General features: G+C 35.8%; 1 protein-coding gene across 2 annotated transcripts in view; it reads left to right on the forward strand.

The window, feature by feature from the left end:
- LOC150106098 (uncharacterized) overlaps positions 1–22,739 on the forward strand; it is a 184,248-nt gene that overhangs the window by 113,075 nt on the left and 48,434 nt on the right. Inside the window, exons 6-7 of one of the 2 annotated variants that reach the window (XM_090393843.1) lie at positions 3,100–3,258; positions 18,080–18,241. In XM_090393843.1, coding sequence (XP_090249969.1) covers positions 3,100–3,258; positions 18,080–18,241 — 321 coding nt within the window. The remainder of the gene's footprint in view (positions 1–3,099; positions 3,259–18,079; positions 18,242–22,739) is intronic. The other variant, XM_090393844.1, reaches the window with a different exon arrangement.

Genomic DNA, 22,739 nt, shown 5'->3' on the forward strand with positions numbered 1-22,739 from the left:
GACGTGCCAGCAAAATTTTCAAAAATCCTTCTGTGAGATGTACTATAACACAGTATTTCTGTACTTATATTTAATAATAATTCTTTTAATTTCTTCCATAATTCATTCACTTCTAGTTCATCATCATTGGAGTTCCAAGTAATTTTTCTATCCAGTTCTAATTTAAGTTCTTTTTCTATTTGCAGTTTCTATTTAAGTTCTTGTCCGTGCGGGTAGCCTAGTGGCTATGCGCTTCGCAACCATATGCCTGGGGAAGAGTGTCCTAGGTTCGATTCCCGTCGGTGCCGTGAGGAGTTGAAGGATCTTCCTCAGCCATAGCCAAGTTAGCCAGTGTTGGGCATAGACAGCAGGGTTTTTCCAGTTTATTCTGGGGTTTTTCATCCCGCAAAGCGGCCTTGAGAACTCAACACTACAGGCCATAGGATATACTGGGGTATAGGGCTGACCACCTTATCCTGTGAACAGATTGAGGTCCGGTGATTAATAAACCCTCGACACCCCAAGGTAAAAGAGGGTATAAAGAAGATGACATGACATGACATTCCCATATTGTGATGAAATTTTTTCTCCCTCCAAACCTATAGTACATGGGTGGTCTGAAAAGTTCTCGGCCTCAACCATAAATGGCAACACTATCAGCAAGTTTTTTTTTTTTTTTTTTTTTAAGTTGGTACATCTGTCATAAGCATTGATGTGAAATTGCATGTCATTCTATCAAGTAGTTTTTTTTATATAGCTCTCGGAAGCCAAAGTGTTGTCTGTATCCCTTGAAATGGATAAAATTGAGTATCTTGCAGTTATAAAATTCTTTGTAAAAGAAGGTTTAATGCCAAAAGAAATTCATTTGAAGTTCATAAAAGTTTATGGGCACTCTTCTCCTTCGTTTTCGACAATTAAAAAATGGGCTGCCGAGTTTAAACGCAGCCATACCAGCCTTGAAGATGATCCACATGAAGGATGTCCAAAAAGTGTAACCACACCAGAAATCATTGATCAGTGCACCATATGGTATTGGATGATCTGCGAGTGAAATTGTGTGAAATTTCTGAGACTATAGGCATTTCAAAAGGATAGGATACATTTTGCATGAAGAAATGCAAATGAAAAAGCTTTTTGCAAGATGAGTGCCATACAGATCAAAAATGCACTCGCATGAAAATCTCTGAACAGTGCTTGGAGCATTTTAACAAGAATAAAACTGATTTTGTGTGTCGATTTATTACTATGGATGAGACTTGGATTCACCAGTACACACCAGAATCCAAGCAGCAGTCAAAACAGTGGACAGAAGCCAGTTGTTCAGCACCAAAGAAGACAAGGTCATGGCATTGGTGTTTGGGGATGCTAAAGGGATTTTGTTTATTAATTATCTTAAAAAGGGTAAAACAATAAACGTGTGTTGAGGCTTAGGTGCCATGAAGAATTCATGTTAGAGGTTTAATGGAATATTAACAGCACTGAGAAAGGATTAAAACAAATTTTAATACTTCAAAAACTCTGACATACAGCTTTTAAGCCCCACCGTAAACTTGCTACTCTTATCCACTCCACTAAAGACCAACTCCTTCCTCTTTCAGTTCCTGGTGTATATAGAGTACCTTGTTCCTGTAAACTTGCCTACTTCGGACAAACAGGCAAGTCAGCATCCATCCGGTTAGAAGAACACAGTTCTTACATCTGCAAACACGATTATGGTCAATCTGGCCTTTCTGACCATGTTTTGTATACATCCCACAGGATCTCCTGGAAAAAAACTACCATGCTCCACCATAGTAAATTCAAAAAAGATAGGCTATTCTTTGAATCTTTGGGAAAGATTTTGGGAAACTTTAATTATCAGAGATTCCTTTTTACATCCAGGCCACCTGCAAATGCCCATAGAGGGCACAGCACCTAGATAGGACTTTAATTTCACTCTGTATTGTATTTGTGTGTGTTGTTACAAAAAGTTTTTGTAATCCCCGAAGATGTCTCTGTGACGGAGACGAAATATTGGAAGTATTAAAATTTGGTAAAACAATAACGGAACATTTTGGTATGTTAAAGGGATTTTGTTTATTAATTATCTTGAAAAGGGTAAAACAATAACTGGGGAACATTATTCCAATCTTTTAACCAGACTAGACAAAAAAATTCATGAGAAAAGACCCGGTTTGCAGAAGAAAAAAATCATCTTTCATCAGGACAATGCACCTGCCCACAAAGGTGTTTTGGCAATGGGAAAATTAATGGACTGCACCATGCATTGTTGGAACATCCACCCTATTCCCCAGATTTGGCTCCCTCTGACTTCTCTCTCTTCCCAAAACTAAAACTCTTCCTCGCTGGTCAGCGTTTTTCTTTGAATCAAGAGGTGATTGTAGCTATAAAGGGGTATTTTGCAGATCTTACTGAGAACCACTGCAAGGACGGGATAATGGCGTGGAGCATCGCTGGAATAAATATATTAGTCTTAAGGGAAATTATATTGAAAAATAAAAATAATTTTGAAATTATAAATTTATTTTTTTCATTGTTAGGCCAAGAATATTTCAGACCACCCATGTATATTATTGCTCTGGATAGGTTAAGTTTATTTTCTCTATTAACTTTTTGAACTTGTCTGCCAACTATCATGCCTTATGAACAATGACTAATCCATCCCATCTTCCACGCTCCATTTTAGTTTTGTGTAACAGTTCCTGCATGTTCAGTTTTAGTTATGTAATGGTTCATGTTTACTGCTTATTGTATTTTTTTGTTCTTCCTAACCCAGAGGAAGCCACTAACATGTGGCAAAACTAGTTGATTTAACCCAGTGGTAGTTATAATTTGTCAGATTTTTTCTCCATTTTTATATATATATTTATTTATCACTTTATTTATTTATTTTTAAATAGTCTGGAAAACTTGTAGAACTTTCTGAAGTTATTTGAGGCTTCCATTAAGTAGAACATTATTCTCACATGAGCTGATGAAATTCATCTCCCTTGGTTGGGGAGCAGATATGTTAACTACTTGGCTAACCAGCCTGACAGAATTTATTTATTTTTATTTAATATTATTTATTTTATTTTATTTATTTTTATTTATTATTATTTTTTTTTGAATTTGCAACAGAGTCATGAGCAGTCTTGTGAATATGCATTTCTCACATGTCCAGGCTGTAATGTTGAGATAAAACGGATGCATCTAGACATGCATCAGAAAACAGAATGTTCCATGACAGAAATTGCGTGCTTGCAATGTGGACTAAAATTTCCAAGAGGAGAGATTCTGGTAAGCTTCTAACAAGGTTTTAAATTAAAATATGTGATTTCTAATAGCATTTATTGAATATGTAATTTATTTTGTGTTATCTTTTAAGAAAATATTTGCATTTGAAAATTTTGCTCAATGTGGACCATATTAGGAAAATCTCAGGGAATAGTCTCTCTTTCTCCACCCTCTCCTCCCACCACTATTGAAATGATCTTATGTGAAAAATTCATTTTGCATGCATGAATGCAATTTGTTTATATTATTTGCTGTTCTTTGGTTAAAGGTAATTATATCAAAACTGCAATGTGATCTTTATTTTATTCTATTTGTATGAAATGTCTTGTTAAGATGTACATGATATAATGTTTCCATATTCAAGTAGGTTATTGTATTATTATGTCCATAAGACATTTTTAGATATTTTACTAACCATTTGGTATTTGAGTCTAGCTTGCAGTATAAGCGCACTGCACTTTTGACTTGTGGGCAATAGAACCAGAAACATATAGAACTTCAACAGAATTTCATCTGTTTTAACCTCAATCTCAAATCTCTATTTGTTTAATATGGATCATTGAAAAGTAAGAAGATAATTTTTAGGTTTATAGCTTTATGTTTACAGTGAAGCTGACAGAAATGGGTTCTCTGAATAAGAGAACCCATTTAGGAGAGTATACCTAAATAGTGGCTAGCCAGTCTGGTTGGCTGAGTGGTTAGCATATTCACTCTTCAACCAAAAGGGTTTGAATTGTGCCATGCTCATGGGCATTTGCTAGTGTCTTTAGATGAGAGATGAATTTCATTGCCCAATGAGAGACCACTGTCCCACTTATTTGGAGGCATGAAATGGCCTGAAAAAGTTCCATGTTTGATCTCTAGAGCAGTGTCACTGGATTACTTAAAATAAAGAAGTAAATATATATATTAGAATTACTATATATATCAAAATTACTAAATTCATTCCATAACCTCAAAATAGATGAACACTAAATCTGCACAGTAGTCTAGTCTTTTACAATAGAACTGCTACCTCTTCATTTTAACATCCTCCTTTTCATCATTGTCACAACTATTGTTATATCCTAGCAATTCTTAAAATCCTTAGATTTATCATCATCATCATCATCATCAAATTCCTGCCATGTACCCTCAAGGGGTGTACAGGATATGACAGTACTACATGAAAAAATTACATCATTACTAACTTCCTATCTACAATTTTCCTCCAGATCAGTCTGTTACTTGTCAAGACTCCAACATTATCAGATCTTATATTTCTATCGTCTAAGGCACTTTGTACCGTATCAATCCACCTATATCTTGGTCTTCCTCTGGGTCGTTTTCCTGCCAACCTGGCAGAGAACACTTGTTTTGCTAATCTTTCCTCTCCCATTCTATTTAAGTGACCATACCATCTGAGATTAGCTCTGCTAACGCATTCCTGGATGCTGACAATGTCAAGTTCTTTCCTAATATCCTCATTTTTAATATGATATTGCCATTGATGCCATCTGTTCATGCCTCTAATCTTCCTCAGGACTCTCATATCTGCAGTCTCTAGTCTTTGGTCAAGTGTTTTACTTCTGACCCAGCTCTCAGATCCATAAGTTAAAATTGGTTTGAACACAGTCTTGTATACAGCTAATTTAGTGTTCCGACTAATTTCTTTCTTATTCCATATGAATTTATTCAATTGACTTCCCACGATACCAGCTTTGCTGATTCTGTTGTCTATTTCTATATTTAGTTTACCATCTTCAGTAAAAATTGTGCCTAAGTAGCTGAAATGTTTTACTTGTTCCACAGGTTCTCCATTCACAACACAGTTGACATTTTCAATGATTCTGCCTATTTTCATTGTCTTTGTCTTTTTAATGCTGACCTTCATACCATATCTATTACAACAGCTATTCAATTTAGTCAGAGAATCTTGCAGACTTGTAGCGGATTTATTTAGAAGTATAACATCATCCGCATAAAGCAAAGAGCTGACATTAACATCTCCAATTTTGATATCAGGTTTAATACCACATTCCTTCATAATGTGATCCATATAGATAATGAATAACAGAGGGGATAATGTACATCCTTGTCTCACACCAGATTTAACATTAAACCATCTTCCTGTACTTCCTTCAATTCTAACTGCTGACTCACAACTCAAATAAAGACTAAGTATTGCTTGATATAATGCCCCATTGACACCATATAACTGCAGCGTATTGAATAGCTTCTCTCTTGGCACCTTGTCATATGCCTTCTCCAAATCGACAAAACTTAAATACAGATCTTTGTTATATTCCCATGCTTTCTCGACTATTTGTCGTAAAGTGAAGATCTGATCCTGACAGCCTCTATTTGGCCTGAATCCAGCTTGTTCTTCACCAAGCTTTTCTTCCACAATTCTTCTCAACCGTTTCTCAAGTATACTTGCATAGATCTTGCCAGGAACACTCAGTAGTGAAATACCTCTGTAATTCTCACATTCAGTTTTATTTCCCTTTTTATATATGGGTACTATGAGAGCTCTACTCCAATCATCGGGAATTCGTCCCTCTGTCCAGGCTTTCTGAACTATGCAGTGCAGCCACTGTAAGACTCTTATACCACCATACTTCAGCATTTCTGGTCGAATATCATCTACTCCTGCTGCCTTTCCACATTTCAAGCCTTTGATGGCTTTTTCTACTTCAAGTATGGATATGTATTCCTGACTGCATGCCTGGTCAGTGTTTTTTATCACTGTACTTTCATCACTGCTTGTTTCATTTAGCAGTTTTTCAAAGTAATTACTCCATACTTCAAGGATATCTTTATCTCCCGTTTTCATGTCACCTTTATCATCTCTAACTCCTTTTACAGTACTCTTTCCTCCATTCCTAAGCTTCTTCAACAACCTCCAGAATATTTTGCCACCTTCTTGATATTTATTTTCTATATTCTTGCCAAAGTCCTCCCATGACTTTTGTTTAGCTAGTTTTACACACTGTTTAGCTTTCTTACATTTGTCTCTGTATTCTGTAAGAGTAAAAACTGACTTATTTGCCAGGAACTTTTGATATGCTTTCTTCTTTTCCTTCACTGCCTCTTTAACTTCCTGTGTCCACCAGGGAGTTCTGATTTTTTTATCCTTGCACACAACCTCACCACATGCCTCTCTGGCAGAATCAATCAATGTTTCCTTCAGAGTTTGCCACTGAATCTCCAAGGTTTGATTCCTGTTCTCAAACTCTTTCATTTTCTTTTCAATAATATTTCTGTATTTTAGTCTACAGTTCACATCTGAGAGCTGCTCAACTTTTATTCGCTTTAAAACTTTCTTACATGTTATTCTTTTCAATATGAAATTCAATTTTATCCTGCTCAAGACTAAATAGTGATCACTTCCAATTTCAAATCCTCTGTACACTCTGGTGTCCTGCACCAGAGAGAAAACATCACTATCAACAATAACATAGTCAATGAGACTTTTCTTATTTCTAGCCTCTTCTCTCCATGTGAATTTGTGCACATTTTTATGTTGGAACATGGTGTTAGTAATAACCAGTCCATGTCCTGAGCAGAAATCCAACAGATATTTGCCATTATTATTAGCTTTGCTCTTTTCTCCAAATTTTCCCAAAATATTTTTGTATGTCTCACAATCATTTCCTACTCTACTATTTAGATCCCCAACAAGGACCAACTTTTCATTTTTCATTGTGTCAGTTGCTTTTTCTAAAGCCTCAAAAAATTCCTCCACTTCTACCTTAGTAGAACCTTCTGTGGGACCATAGGCACAAATAAGTCTCATTGTCCAGTTCCCCATTCTCATATTTGCCCACATTACTCTACTTGAGACTGACTGCCATTCAAGAAGATTAGCCTCGTATTTTGTGTTGAACACTATGGCTACTCCTTCTTTTCCTTGATTGTCATTGCCTGAATATACCATTTTGTAATTATTGCTCAGAAAGATCTCACCAGTTTTGGTCTTTTTTGTTTCAGTCACCCCTATTATGTCGATCTGGTACTTATCTAATTCCTCAGCTAGCTCCATTTCTTTGCCATTCAGGCTTCTTACATTGATAGTACCGATCTTTAACTCTGGTGATGTTGAGTTGGGGTTTGTTTTCAGATTTGTTCCAGTAGCTGACTTTTCGCTGTTCGCCCTGGTTCCCTGGCGAAAACAACGGGGGCCTTGTTTAACCGGGCGATGCCCCAGCCGGCATGAAATTTTGTCATGTTGTACCATCATTTTTTATTTTGGTTTAACCAATAAGAATACAATTTGGTCGGCTAAATCCCAAATTGCCAGCCCATCCTCGTTCGTTCAGTATCAAAGTAGATACCCAACAGGGTGCACCACGAGAAGGTGAGGATTGGACATTAGGTCAGAAGCCCTGGTCGGTTCTCCGCATTCCTTTAAAGGCTATGTGGAGGTCTCCTCTCAGTTATACAGCTTTGACCCTTAAGCACCCCCCTTAGATTTATATATATAATAAAAATGAATAAATATAATAAATTATGTATGTGTGTGTATATAAGGGGAAACCAGAAAATAATCAATTTTTTGAACTACATTTTTAATATAAATTTTATTAAAGAAAAAATTAACATTATTCAGTTATATAATTGCCATCGTTAATTATAACCTTATTCCAACGATCTACTAAGTTTAGAATTCCTTTTTTTTTTTGAAAAAAGTTTTTTCTTTGGAGGCAAAAAATGATATCAAACTCCTTTGTACATCATCTTGCGAATGGAAGGTTTTATTTCTTATGCTGTGTTCTAAGTACTTGAATAAGTGAGATAGTCACTAGGGGCAATATCCGGCGAATATGGAGGATGCGGTAGAAATTCCCATCCTAACTGCCTAATTTTTTCTCGAGTCATTCTTGCAGAATGTGGTTTTGCATTATCTTGCTGCAAAATTATCCCTTTTCGATTGACAAGCGCAGGACGTTTGATTAACAATGCTTGATGTAGTCGCTCTAATTGTAGATTAGATATCACACAGTAGATGGCTGCTGTGTGATACCTTGTTCCATGAGTTGAATAATTCCATGAATGTAATGAAGAATTCCATGAATATCCCACCAAACGCTCAACAGAACCTTTTGTGGATGAAGTCCATCTTAAGGTGTTGGAATTGGAATTTGATTTGGAGAAAGTCACTGTTTTTTGCGTTTAGTCTTATACAGCACCCATTTTTCATCACCAGTTACGACTCGTTCCAAAAAGGGGTCATTTTGTTGTCTGCAGTTCATGCGGTACCCATACACCCTGTTTAAGAACCTTGCCACTCTTATGTAAGTGCTCTTGGACTGTTGACCATGATGAATTAAGTTTCTCTGCTAATTCTTGTATGGTTTGTTTTGGATCTGATTCAGCAAGAGTCTTAAGAGCATCGTCATCTAGAGTAAGAGGTCTTCCAGATCGAGGACGATCAGAGAGATCAAAATTTTTTTTTGCAAATCTCCTAAACCATCGCTGACATTTGTTAACCTTCAATATGTCTCCATAAGTTGAGCAAATGATTTTGGTAGTCTCGGTAGCATCCTTTCCCTGGTGAAACAAAAACACCATACAATGACATAAATGTTGCTCTTCAACTTTAAAGTCCGCCATATTAAAAAAAAAATCTGAAATTTAAAAAAAAAAATTTTTTTTTTAAAAATTTCTAATGTTTAAATAAAAATCAAATTTATGTGTGATTTAAAAAAATACAATCGGCTAAAAATGAACTATTAAAAATAGTTGATTACTTTTCGGTCCCCCTTATATATATATATATATATATATATAATTTATTTTTTATTTAATTAAAGTGCACAACTAGTTTCATCTTCTTAGAAGACTTCATTGGGTGCATTACATGAAAAGAGAAATACAAGAAATTGCAAGAGAAAAGCTATAAATTAAATCGGCAACATATTACTGATGTTTGAAGGCATTCCAGATTACACTATTGTTGTGAATGTACATGTGGTCATGATCTCATGAATGGTTTCATGTTAAGATGTAATTGATTGAGGACAATTTCTTTAGATTCCACAATTCTTTCAAGTTAGTCAACATAAAGATGTTCTCTGATTTTTTCCAGATCATTGGATGATGATAAAATTTTCATCATTAGGGGTTAGCAGAAATAAGGATGTGATTAGATAGTGCAGTGACTAATTCTGCCATATGTGATGTCTCTCATATGTTCTTCTAGATATAATTCAGTGGATTTTTCAGTCTGACCAAAATAGGGCATGTTGCAGTTGCACCAAAGATGGCAAACACCAAGATATTTTAAGCTATTTTGGTTTTGTTTAGGTGTGCTGAGTAAGGAACGAAGCTTGGGCAGAGGAGTGAAAGAAGTCTGGATTTTAAATTTCTTGAGAACTTTAGCCAACTTAGGAGAAACGGGCTGATATATGGTAGAGATATATAGGCTTTTACATCATTCCTATCTTCAATATGGCAAGGAGGTGGATTATTATTATTATCAGGAAGTCAAGGAGGCATTAAGGGAGGGCTATAAATCACTCAAACCAGCTGTCATACCTTCCCTTAAATTCATTCACACTAGATGCATTCGCTCCCCTAAAGGCAAACTATTTCATTCACTCACTGCTCTCTGGGAGAAAAACCTAGCTCTTACCCCTTTCTTGACTGCAAATAAATTTAACTTCCATGGATGTCCCCCATGTTCTCTCTCTCCACCTTCCATATAACGAAAAATTTCATCAGATGATATCCTATAACACCCATTCAAAAGTTTATAGACCTCTACCATATCACCTCTCTTCTATTAACCAGAGTCTGCAATACACATACTAACAATCTGTCCTCATAATCTAAATCCCATAATCCGAATATAATATTTGTAACTTTGCACCATTTCCACAGCTCCTCTGCATTGTATTTCCAACTTTTGCTATGTGACCTTTGAACTTCAAATTCCTATACACCAATACACCAAAATCCTTTGCCTCCTTAGTTTCTTGTAGTATAACCCTGCTAATTATAATATAATGTGCCGCTGGAATTCTAATCATACCAAAGTGCATAACTTTACACTTACTAACATTAAACTGACAGACATTTTTGTTTGCCCAAACTTCCAGCCTATTCAAATCATTTTGTAAGTGCTGAATATCAGTAGCATCCCTGATTGCCCTGCATATCTTCACATCATCGGCAAAAAATTGCACATCTGATGTTAGACCCCTGCCTGATGTCATTAATGTGCAGATTGAACAATAATGGCCCAAGTACTGAATCCTGAGGTACACCACTGGTCACCTTAAATCTGGCAGATTCACACCTGGTGTATACCACTTTTTGATATCTATCTCTGTTCACATTCCCTTTATGCAACTCGGCCATAACATTGTTATAAAATATGAGCAAATTGCTAAAACATGACCTTCCTTTAGTAAACCCCATTCTGCTCCTTGCAGAGTATAGCCTGTTTGTTTGCCCATTTCTGTATGTGAGTTCTTACCAACTTCTCTAAAATCTTCACTACCACACCAGAGATACTGATGGGTTGGTAGTTAGACATACATCGGTTTTTGCATGACCCTTGTACAATGGAACTATCATACATTCCTTCCATTCCTGTGCTCTCGTTGCTGAGTTGAGACTCAAGTTATACAAACATATGAAAGGCCTATCCAATTCTGCTGAACATTCCTTTAGCTCAGTGTTTCTCAAACTTCAGATATCCATGTACCCTTTTTAAATTTTCATTATTACCAAGTACCCCCTTATCAAAATAATAATAACGATAATAAATAAAGTATATTTCATTGTAAATGTCTATTTTATTTGAATTTTGATGTACATGTAAACAAAAAAAAAAAGATTTATTTTTAATAGAACAAAATTTTTACTTAATTTAAATAATTTATCATCAATGAGAGGGATACAATATATCAACGTTTTCTTCTTGCTTACAGCTACTCGTATCTGCTATATTACTCTCTTTTGTGCGTTTTATAAATCCAGTTTTTAACCAATGATCCATACTTATGCATTTGAATGTTAAAAAATTTATCTTATTTACTCAAATATAACTCGCATTTGCATTTTTTTCCCAAAATTAAAGCAAAAAAATCGTGGTGCAAGATATATGTGGGGATTTGCGGAAACTAAAATTTTCAGAAAAAAACTGAAAATGAGTAAGACTTACCAAGAAGCTCCTATTTGCCATCACCACTTCTGGCCTCGAGAGCGTTTCCCTTCTGTGCATTGTCAAAATCATCTACCCAAATAGCATCATCTTCTTTCCCATTATTTCAAGCAAAAATTACCAGTAATTTACAAGACTTGAGATACGTAATGAACAATCCTTCACAAATGACTAATGACAAGTGCGAAAAATACAGCAATTGTAGGGCAGTAGAGATAGAGCAGCTATGAAGACGTGCATGCGATTAGTGTGGTATTAACAAAAGATCATGTGATCCAAAGACAAAAGCAAGCTGACAATAGAGTCAGCTCTCATTTCAACAATTGAGTTGAAATGGTAATTCTCTTCAACCGAATTCCATAATATCTGAAATGCATTCACTATATATTTCTTAGTTTTAACACATTCATGACGGGATGGTGTTAAACAAAACCATGTGTTGCCAGTGCAACATATGGTTTTGCTTGAGTCTATATAGCAGTTTCTGTGGGACAGGACATGTGATTCATTAGTTAGTGCCGATTTTATCCCAGTTATCTCTAATTGCACTATTTCTTGAGATATATATTACACAGCCTGCAAATGTCTCTGTACAGGGACATAATAAAACTAATTGTTTTTTGTATGTCTGCAGTATGGTAGCTGTTGCAGAGGGTGTGTTATTTACTGCAGGGAGTGACATGAGACATTGTTATCATCATTGTTTTCTTGTGTTTCTACCATGTTTCTACCTTAAAGTCATCTCATCTGATATCATTAGCATTCCTAAAAATGGTATGTCCATTACACTCGATCCCACTTACCATATATGATTCTTATACCAGGTTTCACTAATGCAACAATCTTAAGCCACATCGTATTCAATAAAGCAACGAACTCAACCCCCTTGTTTCTAATGCTCCTGGCATTTTTGTATAAACATAATAAATTACCACCTAGCCTATTCTTATAATTAGATATGCAATCTATTTGATCTTGTTCTAGAATTTTCTCTTTTCCCTCCCCAGACATACTTAAAAGGTCTGAACTCAAGCATATTTTTTAACCCCATTGCTACATACATAACCATGTTTGAAGATATTGATACTTTTATCATGTTTGCATCCCATAGCTGAACTTTCACACACATTTTTCCCATTGTTTCCTTGATGATCTAGTTTCCTTGACTCTCTGCATTAGGTATCATACCAAGAAGTAATTTTTCCAGGCTCCTGATGCCAAATGAATTCAAGTGCAGGCCATCGTATGTTTCATGGCAGAAAAGACTTCTTATACAAGTCTTTTCTGCCATGAAACATACTCTGCACATCTAAAAACTCGCATCCATTTCTTCTACACAGCCTGCACATTGTAATATTTTCTTATTTTTGTGTTCTGTTCTTATTTTAATTTATTTATTCTAAATTTTTTTGCACCTTGGGTTATTTCAGCTTCGTTCTTCCCTTACTTCTCAATCCCTAAGATACAGCTATCTATCAAAGTTCCCAACCTTTCTGTGGCCTCACTCTTAATCGAACTCGTGTGCAAATCTTTCAGACAAAGAGATTGCCCCAAGGTAGAGCCAAATTCTCCCTGGCTGAAAATCTGAAGTCAACTCTTTTTCAGAATTAAGAAAATTTATTTGTTTAGCTGCACCATCCTAATTCCTATACAATATAATTAATATTGTCAGAGAGTCAGCCCACAGACTATTACACGATTTAGCAATCTAATACAAACAAACCCTTACAATACTTATTTTTATATTGCAGTTCGTAACCAGTTCCTGTGCTTTAACTTATACAGGTTCTATTCATAGCAAGTGGTGCATTGGCTTGAAAGATCAGACACATATTTTGGGTAAAGAAAACATGAAAGGTTATTCATTCTAAATAATGGTACATATTAATCAAAAAAACTAATTTTAAATGAAAAGTCTCTATAAGTAATGCTACTAACAGACGAGATCAATAATACAATCGGCATTTCACATTAAGGGACATTAGCAGAACCAAGCTGTCTTAATCCCTCTCACTTATTACAGTACGTATATGAATATCTTACTCTCTCCTCAAATATTAAGATATAACACATCAAATTAATCTAATGGCAATGCTTAAAACCACACACTTCTGGAGCCACAAAGTTCTTACTAGAAGATTAGGTATTAGAGTCCTGAATTCTATCAACAAGTCTGATCACAAGAAATTTAACACTTTCTCTCACCCTGGCCTTAAAATACAATACAATGGACATAAAAACTTTACATTACCGACCAGTTCAATCTTTCAGGAGACACTTCTCATCTGATCTTCTTGCAGGCTTACTTTGGGTTTACCTTGTTCTGGGATCTGTTGTTCCCCGTCTCGACCTTTCGGTCACGAATCACTTCTTTGCCTCATACTCGAAATTCCTCTAACAGAAAGGTAGTATGGCTGGAGCTGCATGAAATTTCTGTGTTCGCTGGTTGTTTCGTTGCATCGATGACAATGCTCGGACTTGGCCGCTACTTAATCGTCGCTGCTTGACCATCCTTCGCTCTCTCGAACGACATCTATTTGACTACAATGCCACGAGTAAAGGACCACAAGAGAGAGAGAGAGAGAGAGAGCTTGCGCCGCCAAACCTTTTATATTCCTCCGCATCTGCTCTGCTCTCCCTACTAAGTTATCGATTGCAGACGCCACCCAAGCCTTTCTGCACACTGCACTTTCTCCTCCCCGTTGCATCTCCACGTGGACATCTCGCACGTGCTTCGGACCTCGTATAGCTACTGCCTGGGGTCATGTTTATAATCCGATTATACAAGTCTGCACTTTGCTCTGACTTTCCTGTTACAATATTACTTTTACAATATCTTGTTTATTGTCTGTTATTTACAGGACCATTTATAAAATAATACATAGCAAAATACATAAAAGAACCATTATTACTATATTTACAACTTCGAATTTTACCTATTTACAAGTATTTATTTTGGGAAACTTTGCATCCCAGTTAAATCCTGAATGAAATGCTTAAGGACAAATTAAGTCTTTCATTCCAGATTTAACAACGTGAAATCATTTGCTATCATTGCCTTTCTCCTTCTTAGATGTCATATCTGGGTAACAATCCTACACTTTTTACTCTCTCACATTTCTTTCTCACTTCTTCCAACAAACTTTTCATATCTTCTCTCATGCTATATATGTCACTACTTAAATTATTAATACCTTCCAGAACTACCATCTCTTTTACTTTTCTTTTTTTGCTGTTCAGTTACATTTGTCATATTTTTAATTTTTGTCTCCAGGAAACTAGAAGTGGTGACTTCCTCTGCAAGCATAAATTTTAAGATTGAGTCACCATATCACCTCTTTTTTCTTAGATTTTAACTGACTTACCTTGTTGTTATTAGTATTGATTACCAACTTCAGTACTTACCTGCCTGTTCTTGTTCTGATCCCTTTTCTTATCATCTCTAAGTTTAGTCAAACGTTTTTCCACCTTTTCCAATTCTCTGGTCGAATTAAATAGTAGTTGTCTGTCTGTTTAGAATAACCATTTTCTTGAAAGGTTGTACTAACTGATATGAACAAAGAACTGAAAAGTTCTTTGTTTTTATTCTCTTCTTCACAGAGTAGGGAGCAAGCATGTTTATCTAATGTAGAGATAATGCCAAGTTTTTGAGGCGGATAATGATGGGATTGTGCATGAAGCTATCTGTTGGTGTGAGGTTAGTATTATATACCAGATTCTTTATACTAAAAGAGTCTGGTTCATGGCTCCAAATTAAGAAGTCATCATCAATATACCTTTTCCATAACTTTGGCTTTAATGGAAAGGAATTGATTCCTTTTTCCTTAAAGGTTTTATTTATTTATTAACATTCTATGTTAATCAATTTGCTAATATAGGAGGTAATGGATTGCCCATCAAGCCGAAATTCTGTTTGTAAAAAGAGTATTTTTTAAAAAGAAAGGAACCAGAATTTATGTAACAGGTCAGAAGTGACATAACTTTTTTGATAACTTATCTATTACAAGAATTAAAATCTCTTCTTAGGCACATTGGTAAAGAAGGAAATAACATTGAAACTTGTCATAATTTCATCTTTTTGAAGATGCACTGCCTTTAACAATTGAAACAAAGTGTTCAGAATTCTTGAGAAAGGAGGCAGTCAAGCCTGTTAAATTTTTTAAAACTTTTTCTGTTTATAAACGGAACTTTGACTTAGCCATGGGCAAGTCATTATCTTCTATGTTAGAAACTTTTATCCACGGTTATGGAAAAGGTATATTGATTGATAATGTTTTCTTAATTTGGAGCCATGGACCAGATTCTTTAAAGGAGGTCCTATGAGCCATCGCAACAATCAATTTCCAAGACTGCAGTTTACCCCAGAATTGAAAGTTAATGGTTCTCTCTCGTTCCTGGATGTCAAACTCACTCATGTGTGAGGAAAAACTGAAGATCTCTATTAAAGTGAAATTAAAGCAACTGATATAACCACAAGAAAGAACATATCTTAAAACATTTTAATCCCCATGTTTCATCAAATTGTAATAATTTATTCTTTTTATTTTAGGATATATAAGAAGACATGTCACAGGTTTTGAAGAAAATTCGAGAATTACGAGAACTCTCAACACACCTTCATACATTAAGTGAAGGTGCTCGCTCAGTGAAGAAGAAGAGATCACCAAAGCACTACACTTTCTTCTTGCAATCTTTCAGAAAAATGGTTATCCTAAACTGTTTGTAAGCTACATTTTAATTCACCTGCTCACTGCACTGAAGACAGTACTAATGTAAAAGGCTTTATATATCTATCGTATTTCAGTTTAGTTTCACAAAAGTTAACTAAAATTCTCAAGAAATTTAAAATTCACACTTCTTTTACTACTGTATCCAAACTTCATTCCTTACTCAGTACACCTAAATCAAAAAACATGACAGCCTAAATTATCTAGGAGTTTATTGTCTTTGGTTTAACTGCATTGTTCCCTATTTTGGTAAGATGGAGAAATCCATTCAGTTGCACATAAAAGAACATGTGAGAGGCATCACATGTGGCTAGAGCCAGCGTACTATCTAATATCTAATCACATTCTTAATTCTGTTCATCCTGACGACGAAGATTCCATCAATTCATCCAGTGATCTGGAACAAATTGCCGGCCTAGTTGGCTGAGTGGTTAGTGTATCCAGCCGGCTATGGGTTTGAATCCTGCCATGGACATGGATATTTGTGATTGTCTGTGAAAATAATAGTGGTGGTGGTGTGCGGTAGATGGTGTTGGTGTAGTTAGTTGCAGTTCATTGTAGTTGGTGGATTGAGTGGTGGAGACAGAGAGCTTTAGAGTAGGTGCCTCCCACGATGAGTCCTTGGACTCCCTGAAGTGTCACGTAATAATAGTAAAAATCAGTACACATTTTTAGATGATACGATGAATTGGAGAGAAGAATTCTGGAATGAACAGAAATTGTTCTCAATCCAGTTGATTTAAGTCCTAACTCTTAAGTCCAACTAACCTTGGTCGATTGGTAGAGCCTCTGCTATTAATCGCTCGCAAAAACTTAAGCAAGTTTGAGTGCGGTTAGCAGTTAGAAGGGAACCAATCGTTCAATGGTGTTGGCACACTCTCCCTCGATGTGTCTTTGGACACCCTGGAGGTGTCACATAATAATAATAATAACCTCCTATTTGATTATCACGCTTCAGCTATGCAGCCTTGGTGTACACGAGATTATACCCACATGAACATGACCAACAATACTATAGCATCCAGAATGCCTTCGAATGTTAGCAATAGGTTTGCAAGTTAATTTATAGCTGCTGTTCTCTTGTAATGTGTGTATATATATATATTTTTTTTTTTTTTTCATGTTATGCACCCAATGAGATCCTCTAAGAAGATGAAATTAGTTGTGTGTTCAAATAATAAATAGTTTTTTCTATTTTGATATATCTTGGCTTCCTGTCATTAAATTTCTTTAATTGTGTGTGTGTGTGTGTGTGTGTGTGTGTGTGTGTATTCCTGACAATTGCCTAGATATAAAGGTTGAAACATGAAATTTTATTTTAACTTAATTAAAGTAAGTTCCTAAACATGGTAGTGTGTCTTCATAATTATTCATAATGATTACTGATCACTATGTAAACCTCAAAGAAAGAATTCTATGTGATTCTGAGCAAAATGCCCAAGGCTTGGTCAGCTAGTCTGGTGAACCAGTGACCAGAGTTGTGGCAGTGGATTTGGCATAATTATTTTAAAGTCAAATTGTGTTTTAGTTTAATTTCATATGTTAAAAAGTTCATCATATAATATTCTTGAGATATTTAAGTAAATAAAAAAAAAATGATGAATAATAATTTTATTGTAAAGTTTATTATAAGACAAGAATGTTTTATAAGTTGACTTTCCAAATACTGCTATAGAAAACTCTTAGAAATTATAAAAAAGGCCCTGTTTAAAATCTATCGGTGTGATGCTATTGTGAAAGAAACTTACTATAGGCAGACTATACTATAATTAGACTATTCTGGTCCCTGGAGTTCTCTATGCTAAAAGAGTGGTTGGCTGTATTTTTATTCATGAAAATACAGCTATAGTAATTTAGAAAAATTCGATTTTATAAATGACTGTTTTTTAAAAGGATGAAAAAATAAATAGGTTGTAATAAACTGTTCTCTTGTATTTCATGTCAGAAGCATGAATCATCCTGTGGAGGAACAGATATTAACAGTGCAGGCCATCCATCACAACTTGAATGGGTGAATCTTGAACAGAGTGCTCTTCCAGAACGTTTATCTGTGAGTGAATTATATGATGACAAACTCAAAGATGAATCTCTGAAGAAAGATACTCTGGTAAGTGATAATTCTAGAATCCTGTTTTATAGAATCTCTATCTCCCCTCCCCCTACTTCCAAGTATATGTGCACATGCATCTGTGAAGACTGGTTGAAAAGACTTAGATTGAAATCTGTTTTATTAGTAACTTTGGGGAAGCTTGGATTCATTAGTTAAAAAAAGAACGAACTTAAATAGAAAATAGTGATACCTTTTTCTATTGTGTTATGAAAATGTATAGACAAGTCCAGCATCAGAACACCCTCAATTAAAAGATATAATGCACCATGTAGCAGCTTTCCTTTCAGCAGTAATTCAAAAGCAGTCCAGTTTAAAATATAATTCTTATTCACTATTGATGGTGCAAGATTATGATCATGTGTAATGGCTGTTGAACTTTATCCACCTTCATATTTTTTTACATTTTCTTACTCCTAGATCAATTGGCAAAAGTAACAGAAGTGCTATTGCACTTCTGTTACTTTTGCCAATTATGATTGTGCTCAGGGCACATGCAAACACTAAAAATTATTAGTTGATGCCATCTTTCCTGACTTTCTTATTCACATTGACCCAAGAGCAAAATTCTGGCTATCTGATTTCTTGCCCACAATAATAAATGATGAATGTCTCCCAAAACTTTGGCATGAATCAAAAATAATATCCCTGCCAAATCCTAATAAGTTAACAGATGGCCTAGTAACTACCAGCCTATAGCATTACTCTGCACTCCTTACAAACTTTGGATTATCCTCTCTAGAATTTCTTTAAAAATAGAAGCCATCTTACCCAGTGAACAGGCTGGGTTTAGGCCTGGCAGAAGCTGCTGCATTCAGGTCCTAGCTCTCTCAAACCATATAGAAGCTGGATATCAAAAAGGTTTAAAAATGGGTACTGTCTTCACAGATTTAACATCAGCTTATGACACCTTATGGAAGAAAGTGTTTCTGTAGAAAGCAGCTAAAATGATCAACTGCCATAAAACACTAAAATTATTAGAACAGATGCTCTCCAATAGGACTAAAGGTTCATCTGAATTCACAAAAAAGCAAAACATTTATCTTACAGGATTGATTACACAAGGATCTGCCCTCTCCCCAATTTTCTCCACCTGTGCACAAGCGAAACCCTTCAACAACTCGAAAGTTTATCTATGCTGTTGACATAGCTAATGCTACCCAAGCCAGTACCTTCCAAGGCTTTGAGTAAACACTCAGCAAAGATCTGTGCTCACTATTTTTGAATGTTGGGGAACTATCTCCTAATTCCAGCTAAACTGTTGTTTCTGCTTTCACATAAACAACCACAAGGCTCATAAAAAACTAAAAAAATAAACTTATGTAACAGGACTCTAATCCATGAAAGTAAACTCTTGTTACCTTGTTGTCACATTTGACTGTAGTTTAATTTACTAAAAAACATTAGGAAAAAACTAAGTTAAAGATATCTGTCAGCAACAACATCATAAACAAGCTGACAGGCACAATTGAGGTTGTAATGCCTCATCTCTTGGAATAGCAGCCCTAGCTCTAGTCTTCCCTGTTGTAGAACAGGGAATTGTTTGCCAGTTTGGAGCCAGTCACCACACAACTCTTGTAGAACATAACAATGAGAAGCATTTCTGGTATCTTACGATCTACTCCTCTTCCATGGTTACCTTTTCTTTCCCACACCACTCCTCCATGCTTCAGAAGAGAAGAAGATTTTATTTTTTCTGATTTTCTTTATTTCTTTATCAAAGAAATAAAGAAAATCAGAAATAACATGTATCTCTCTATTCATCAAGATATATCTTCACCTCCAGCATGCAACCTTGCCTCCAGATCTCCTATATGACTTGTGACATTACCAGATGGTGGCCTCCAGAACTGGTGGAGAAGACTCTGGAATAAACTGCAAACAAGTACTAATCACAGATCCAACCATTGAACCACCAGGATTCAATCTATCTCGACACCTCTGGAGTCATCTAAACAGATTTAGGACTGGACAAGGCTGCTGTGCCCACTTAGTACATATGTGGAGAATTTCACAGTCAGTTTTCACTTTTTACATGTGTGGTGCTAATGACTGTCCCCATACACTCTTTTCCTGGAGGCTTCAGGAATTTGCATTTACTTCCAGAGTGCTGTTGACTAGTTAACTGAACTGAACTGAGTCTATATATAGTTTTGCTCAATAATTCTTGTATTTCTCCCATATGCTAAGTAAATAAATAAATAAGAATGTAAACATTAAAAAGTAATCAGATATAATTGTTTGCAAACAATGCTATCTTCTTGTTAATACTTTCTTAATATTTTCTTGTATCTGTTAAGAAGGGGTATATATGGAACTACAGGTTAGGCAATTATAACAAGCTTTGGAGTGAGCTTGCAGCCATCCCATGGCAGAACATATTGCAGGGGAAAAGTTGTTAGCAGTGCATGGGATAAAATCAGTGGGTATCTGAGGAAAGCAATATCATATTGTGTCCCCATGGTCAGGAAGACAAACAAGGTAGGCGTTAGATGGATGACCAGTAGTATCAAGCTTGATCTGCAAAAAAAAGAAAATATTATGGAGAATGTACAAGGAGAAATGCGATCAGTACACCCATGAGCAGTACAAGGCTCAAGCTAGGAAGGTTGCTAGCTTAGTAAGAAAAGCCAAATCAGATTATGAGAAGACCTTAGCCAATGAGATCAAGGGTAATCCCAAAGAGTTCTTCTGCTATGTGGCAAGTAAAAGGAAGAATGACTTTGGAAGGATAACTTTAGTGGGTGCTGATGGTATTGAGGTGACAAAATCAGATATAATAGTCGAGTTACTGAGTGATCACTTTTCAAAAGTCTATCACCCAAGTGAGGATATCTCTGTACCTGTAGCAATAACTAGTGTGAGAATTGAAGTTAAGAAATCAGAGGTATTTAATATATTGCAAAATTTAAATGCAAACACCGCTATAGGTTTAGATGGAATATCAGTTTAGGTGTTGTGTGAATGTGCAAAGGAATTATCAACCCCCTCTTACTTGGATATTTAACTTAAGTTTGAACTCTGGTATGGTTCCCTAGGGAATGGAAGTTAGGCAAAGTGGTTCCTTTGTATAAAGGTGGCTCTAAAACTGCGGTAGTTAATTACAGACTAATCATCATCTCAGGAGTAGTGGTAAAAGTATTGGAAAAGTTGGTTAAAGACAAAATTCAAGAATGGGTGGATCAGGATATGATACTCTATAGAGGTCAACATGGTTTTGTTAAAGGTAGATCCTACCTTAGCAATCTATTAACTTTTTATAATAGAATGACATCTGAGTTGGACAAAGGAACTGGCTACACAGTGATACTTCTGGATTTTGCTAAGGCTTTTGACAGGATTCCCCATGGAACACTGTTATGCAGATTGGACCAGACGAGAATGGATACTAAATTGGTGTTATGGATAGGAGAATGGCTCAGAGAGAGAGATATCAGAAGGTGGTGTATGGAGGAGCCGAGTCCAGGATGAGGCAGGTGACCAGTGGTGTGCCTCAGGGCTCTATGCGTGGGCCATTGTTGGTTAATTTGTATATAAATGATATAGGAAATGGCTTAAAGGGAGATATTCAGTTGTTTGCTGATGATGCAAAGTTGGGCGCAATAAAAAATCAAGCTGATGTTGAAATTTGCAGGATGATTTAAATAAGCTGGTAAAATGGGCAAAAGGTAATGGATGTCAGTTCAATGTGGAATAGTGTAAAGTTATGCATTTTGGGATTAAAAGATTACCAGCTGGGTACTACATTGATGGAACAGTACTCCAAGAGATTGATGAGGCTAGGGACTTAGGAGTGTTGGTAGATAGGGAGATGAAGTTCAGGGGATACATTGCTAAGGTGTCCAAGATTGCACATAGGATTACTTGGTTGTTGAGGAACACACTGACATCCAGAGATAAAGAGGTTATTATTTCCCTTTATAAAGCCTTGGTGACCAGACCTGAGTTTGATGCAGGGGAAATGTTTCAGCTGTGTGATAGTGATGGAAAAACAAGAGGTCATCCCTGGAAATTAAAGAAGAGTGTGGTTAACAAGGGTGTGAGAACAAGGTTTTTTGCCTGGAGGGTGGTGAATGAGTGGAATTCATTGCCTGACTTAGTTGTTAGTTCTTCGTCTGTAAATGAATTCAAGAAGAGATATGACAGATATTGTTTTGCTAGTTTGGGTCTCCTTCGTTGAGTCTACTGACTCTATGGAGTTACCCGTAATAATAATAATAATAATATCTTATTAACATCTTAATAATATCTTCTTAGCTGAATAGTAAATGTATTGTTCAGCTAAGTTCTTATTTTTTAGTAGATATTAATTAAATGATTATATATTATTATTATTATTATTATTATGTGACACCTCCAGGCAGTCCAAAGACTCATCAAGGGAGAGTGTGTCAACAGCATCGAATGATTGAGCCCCTTCCAACTACTAACCGCGCTCAAACGCTGCTTAACTTTTTGCGTGAGCCATTAGTAGCAGAGGCTCTATCAATCGACCAAC

This window comes from Typopeltis vanoorti, chromosome 6 (assembly GCF_054136105.1).
Source record: "Typopeltis vanoorti isolate ZY-2024b chromosome 6, IOZ_Tvanoo_1.0, whole genome shotgun sequence".
In the NCBI taxonomy this organism is placed as follows: domain Eukaryota; kingdom Metazoa; phylum Arthropoda; class Arachnida; order Uropygi; family Thelyphonidae; genus Typopeltis; species Typopeltis vanoorti.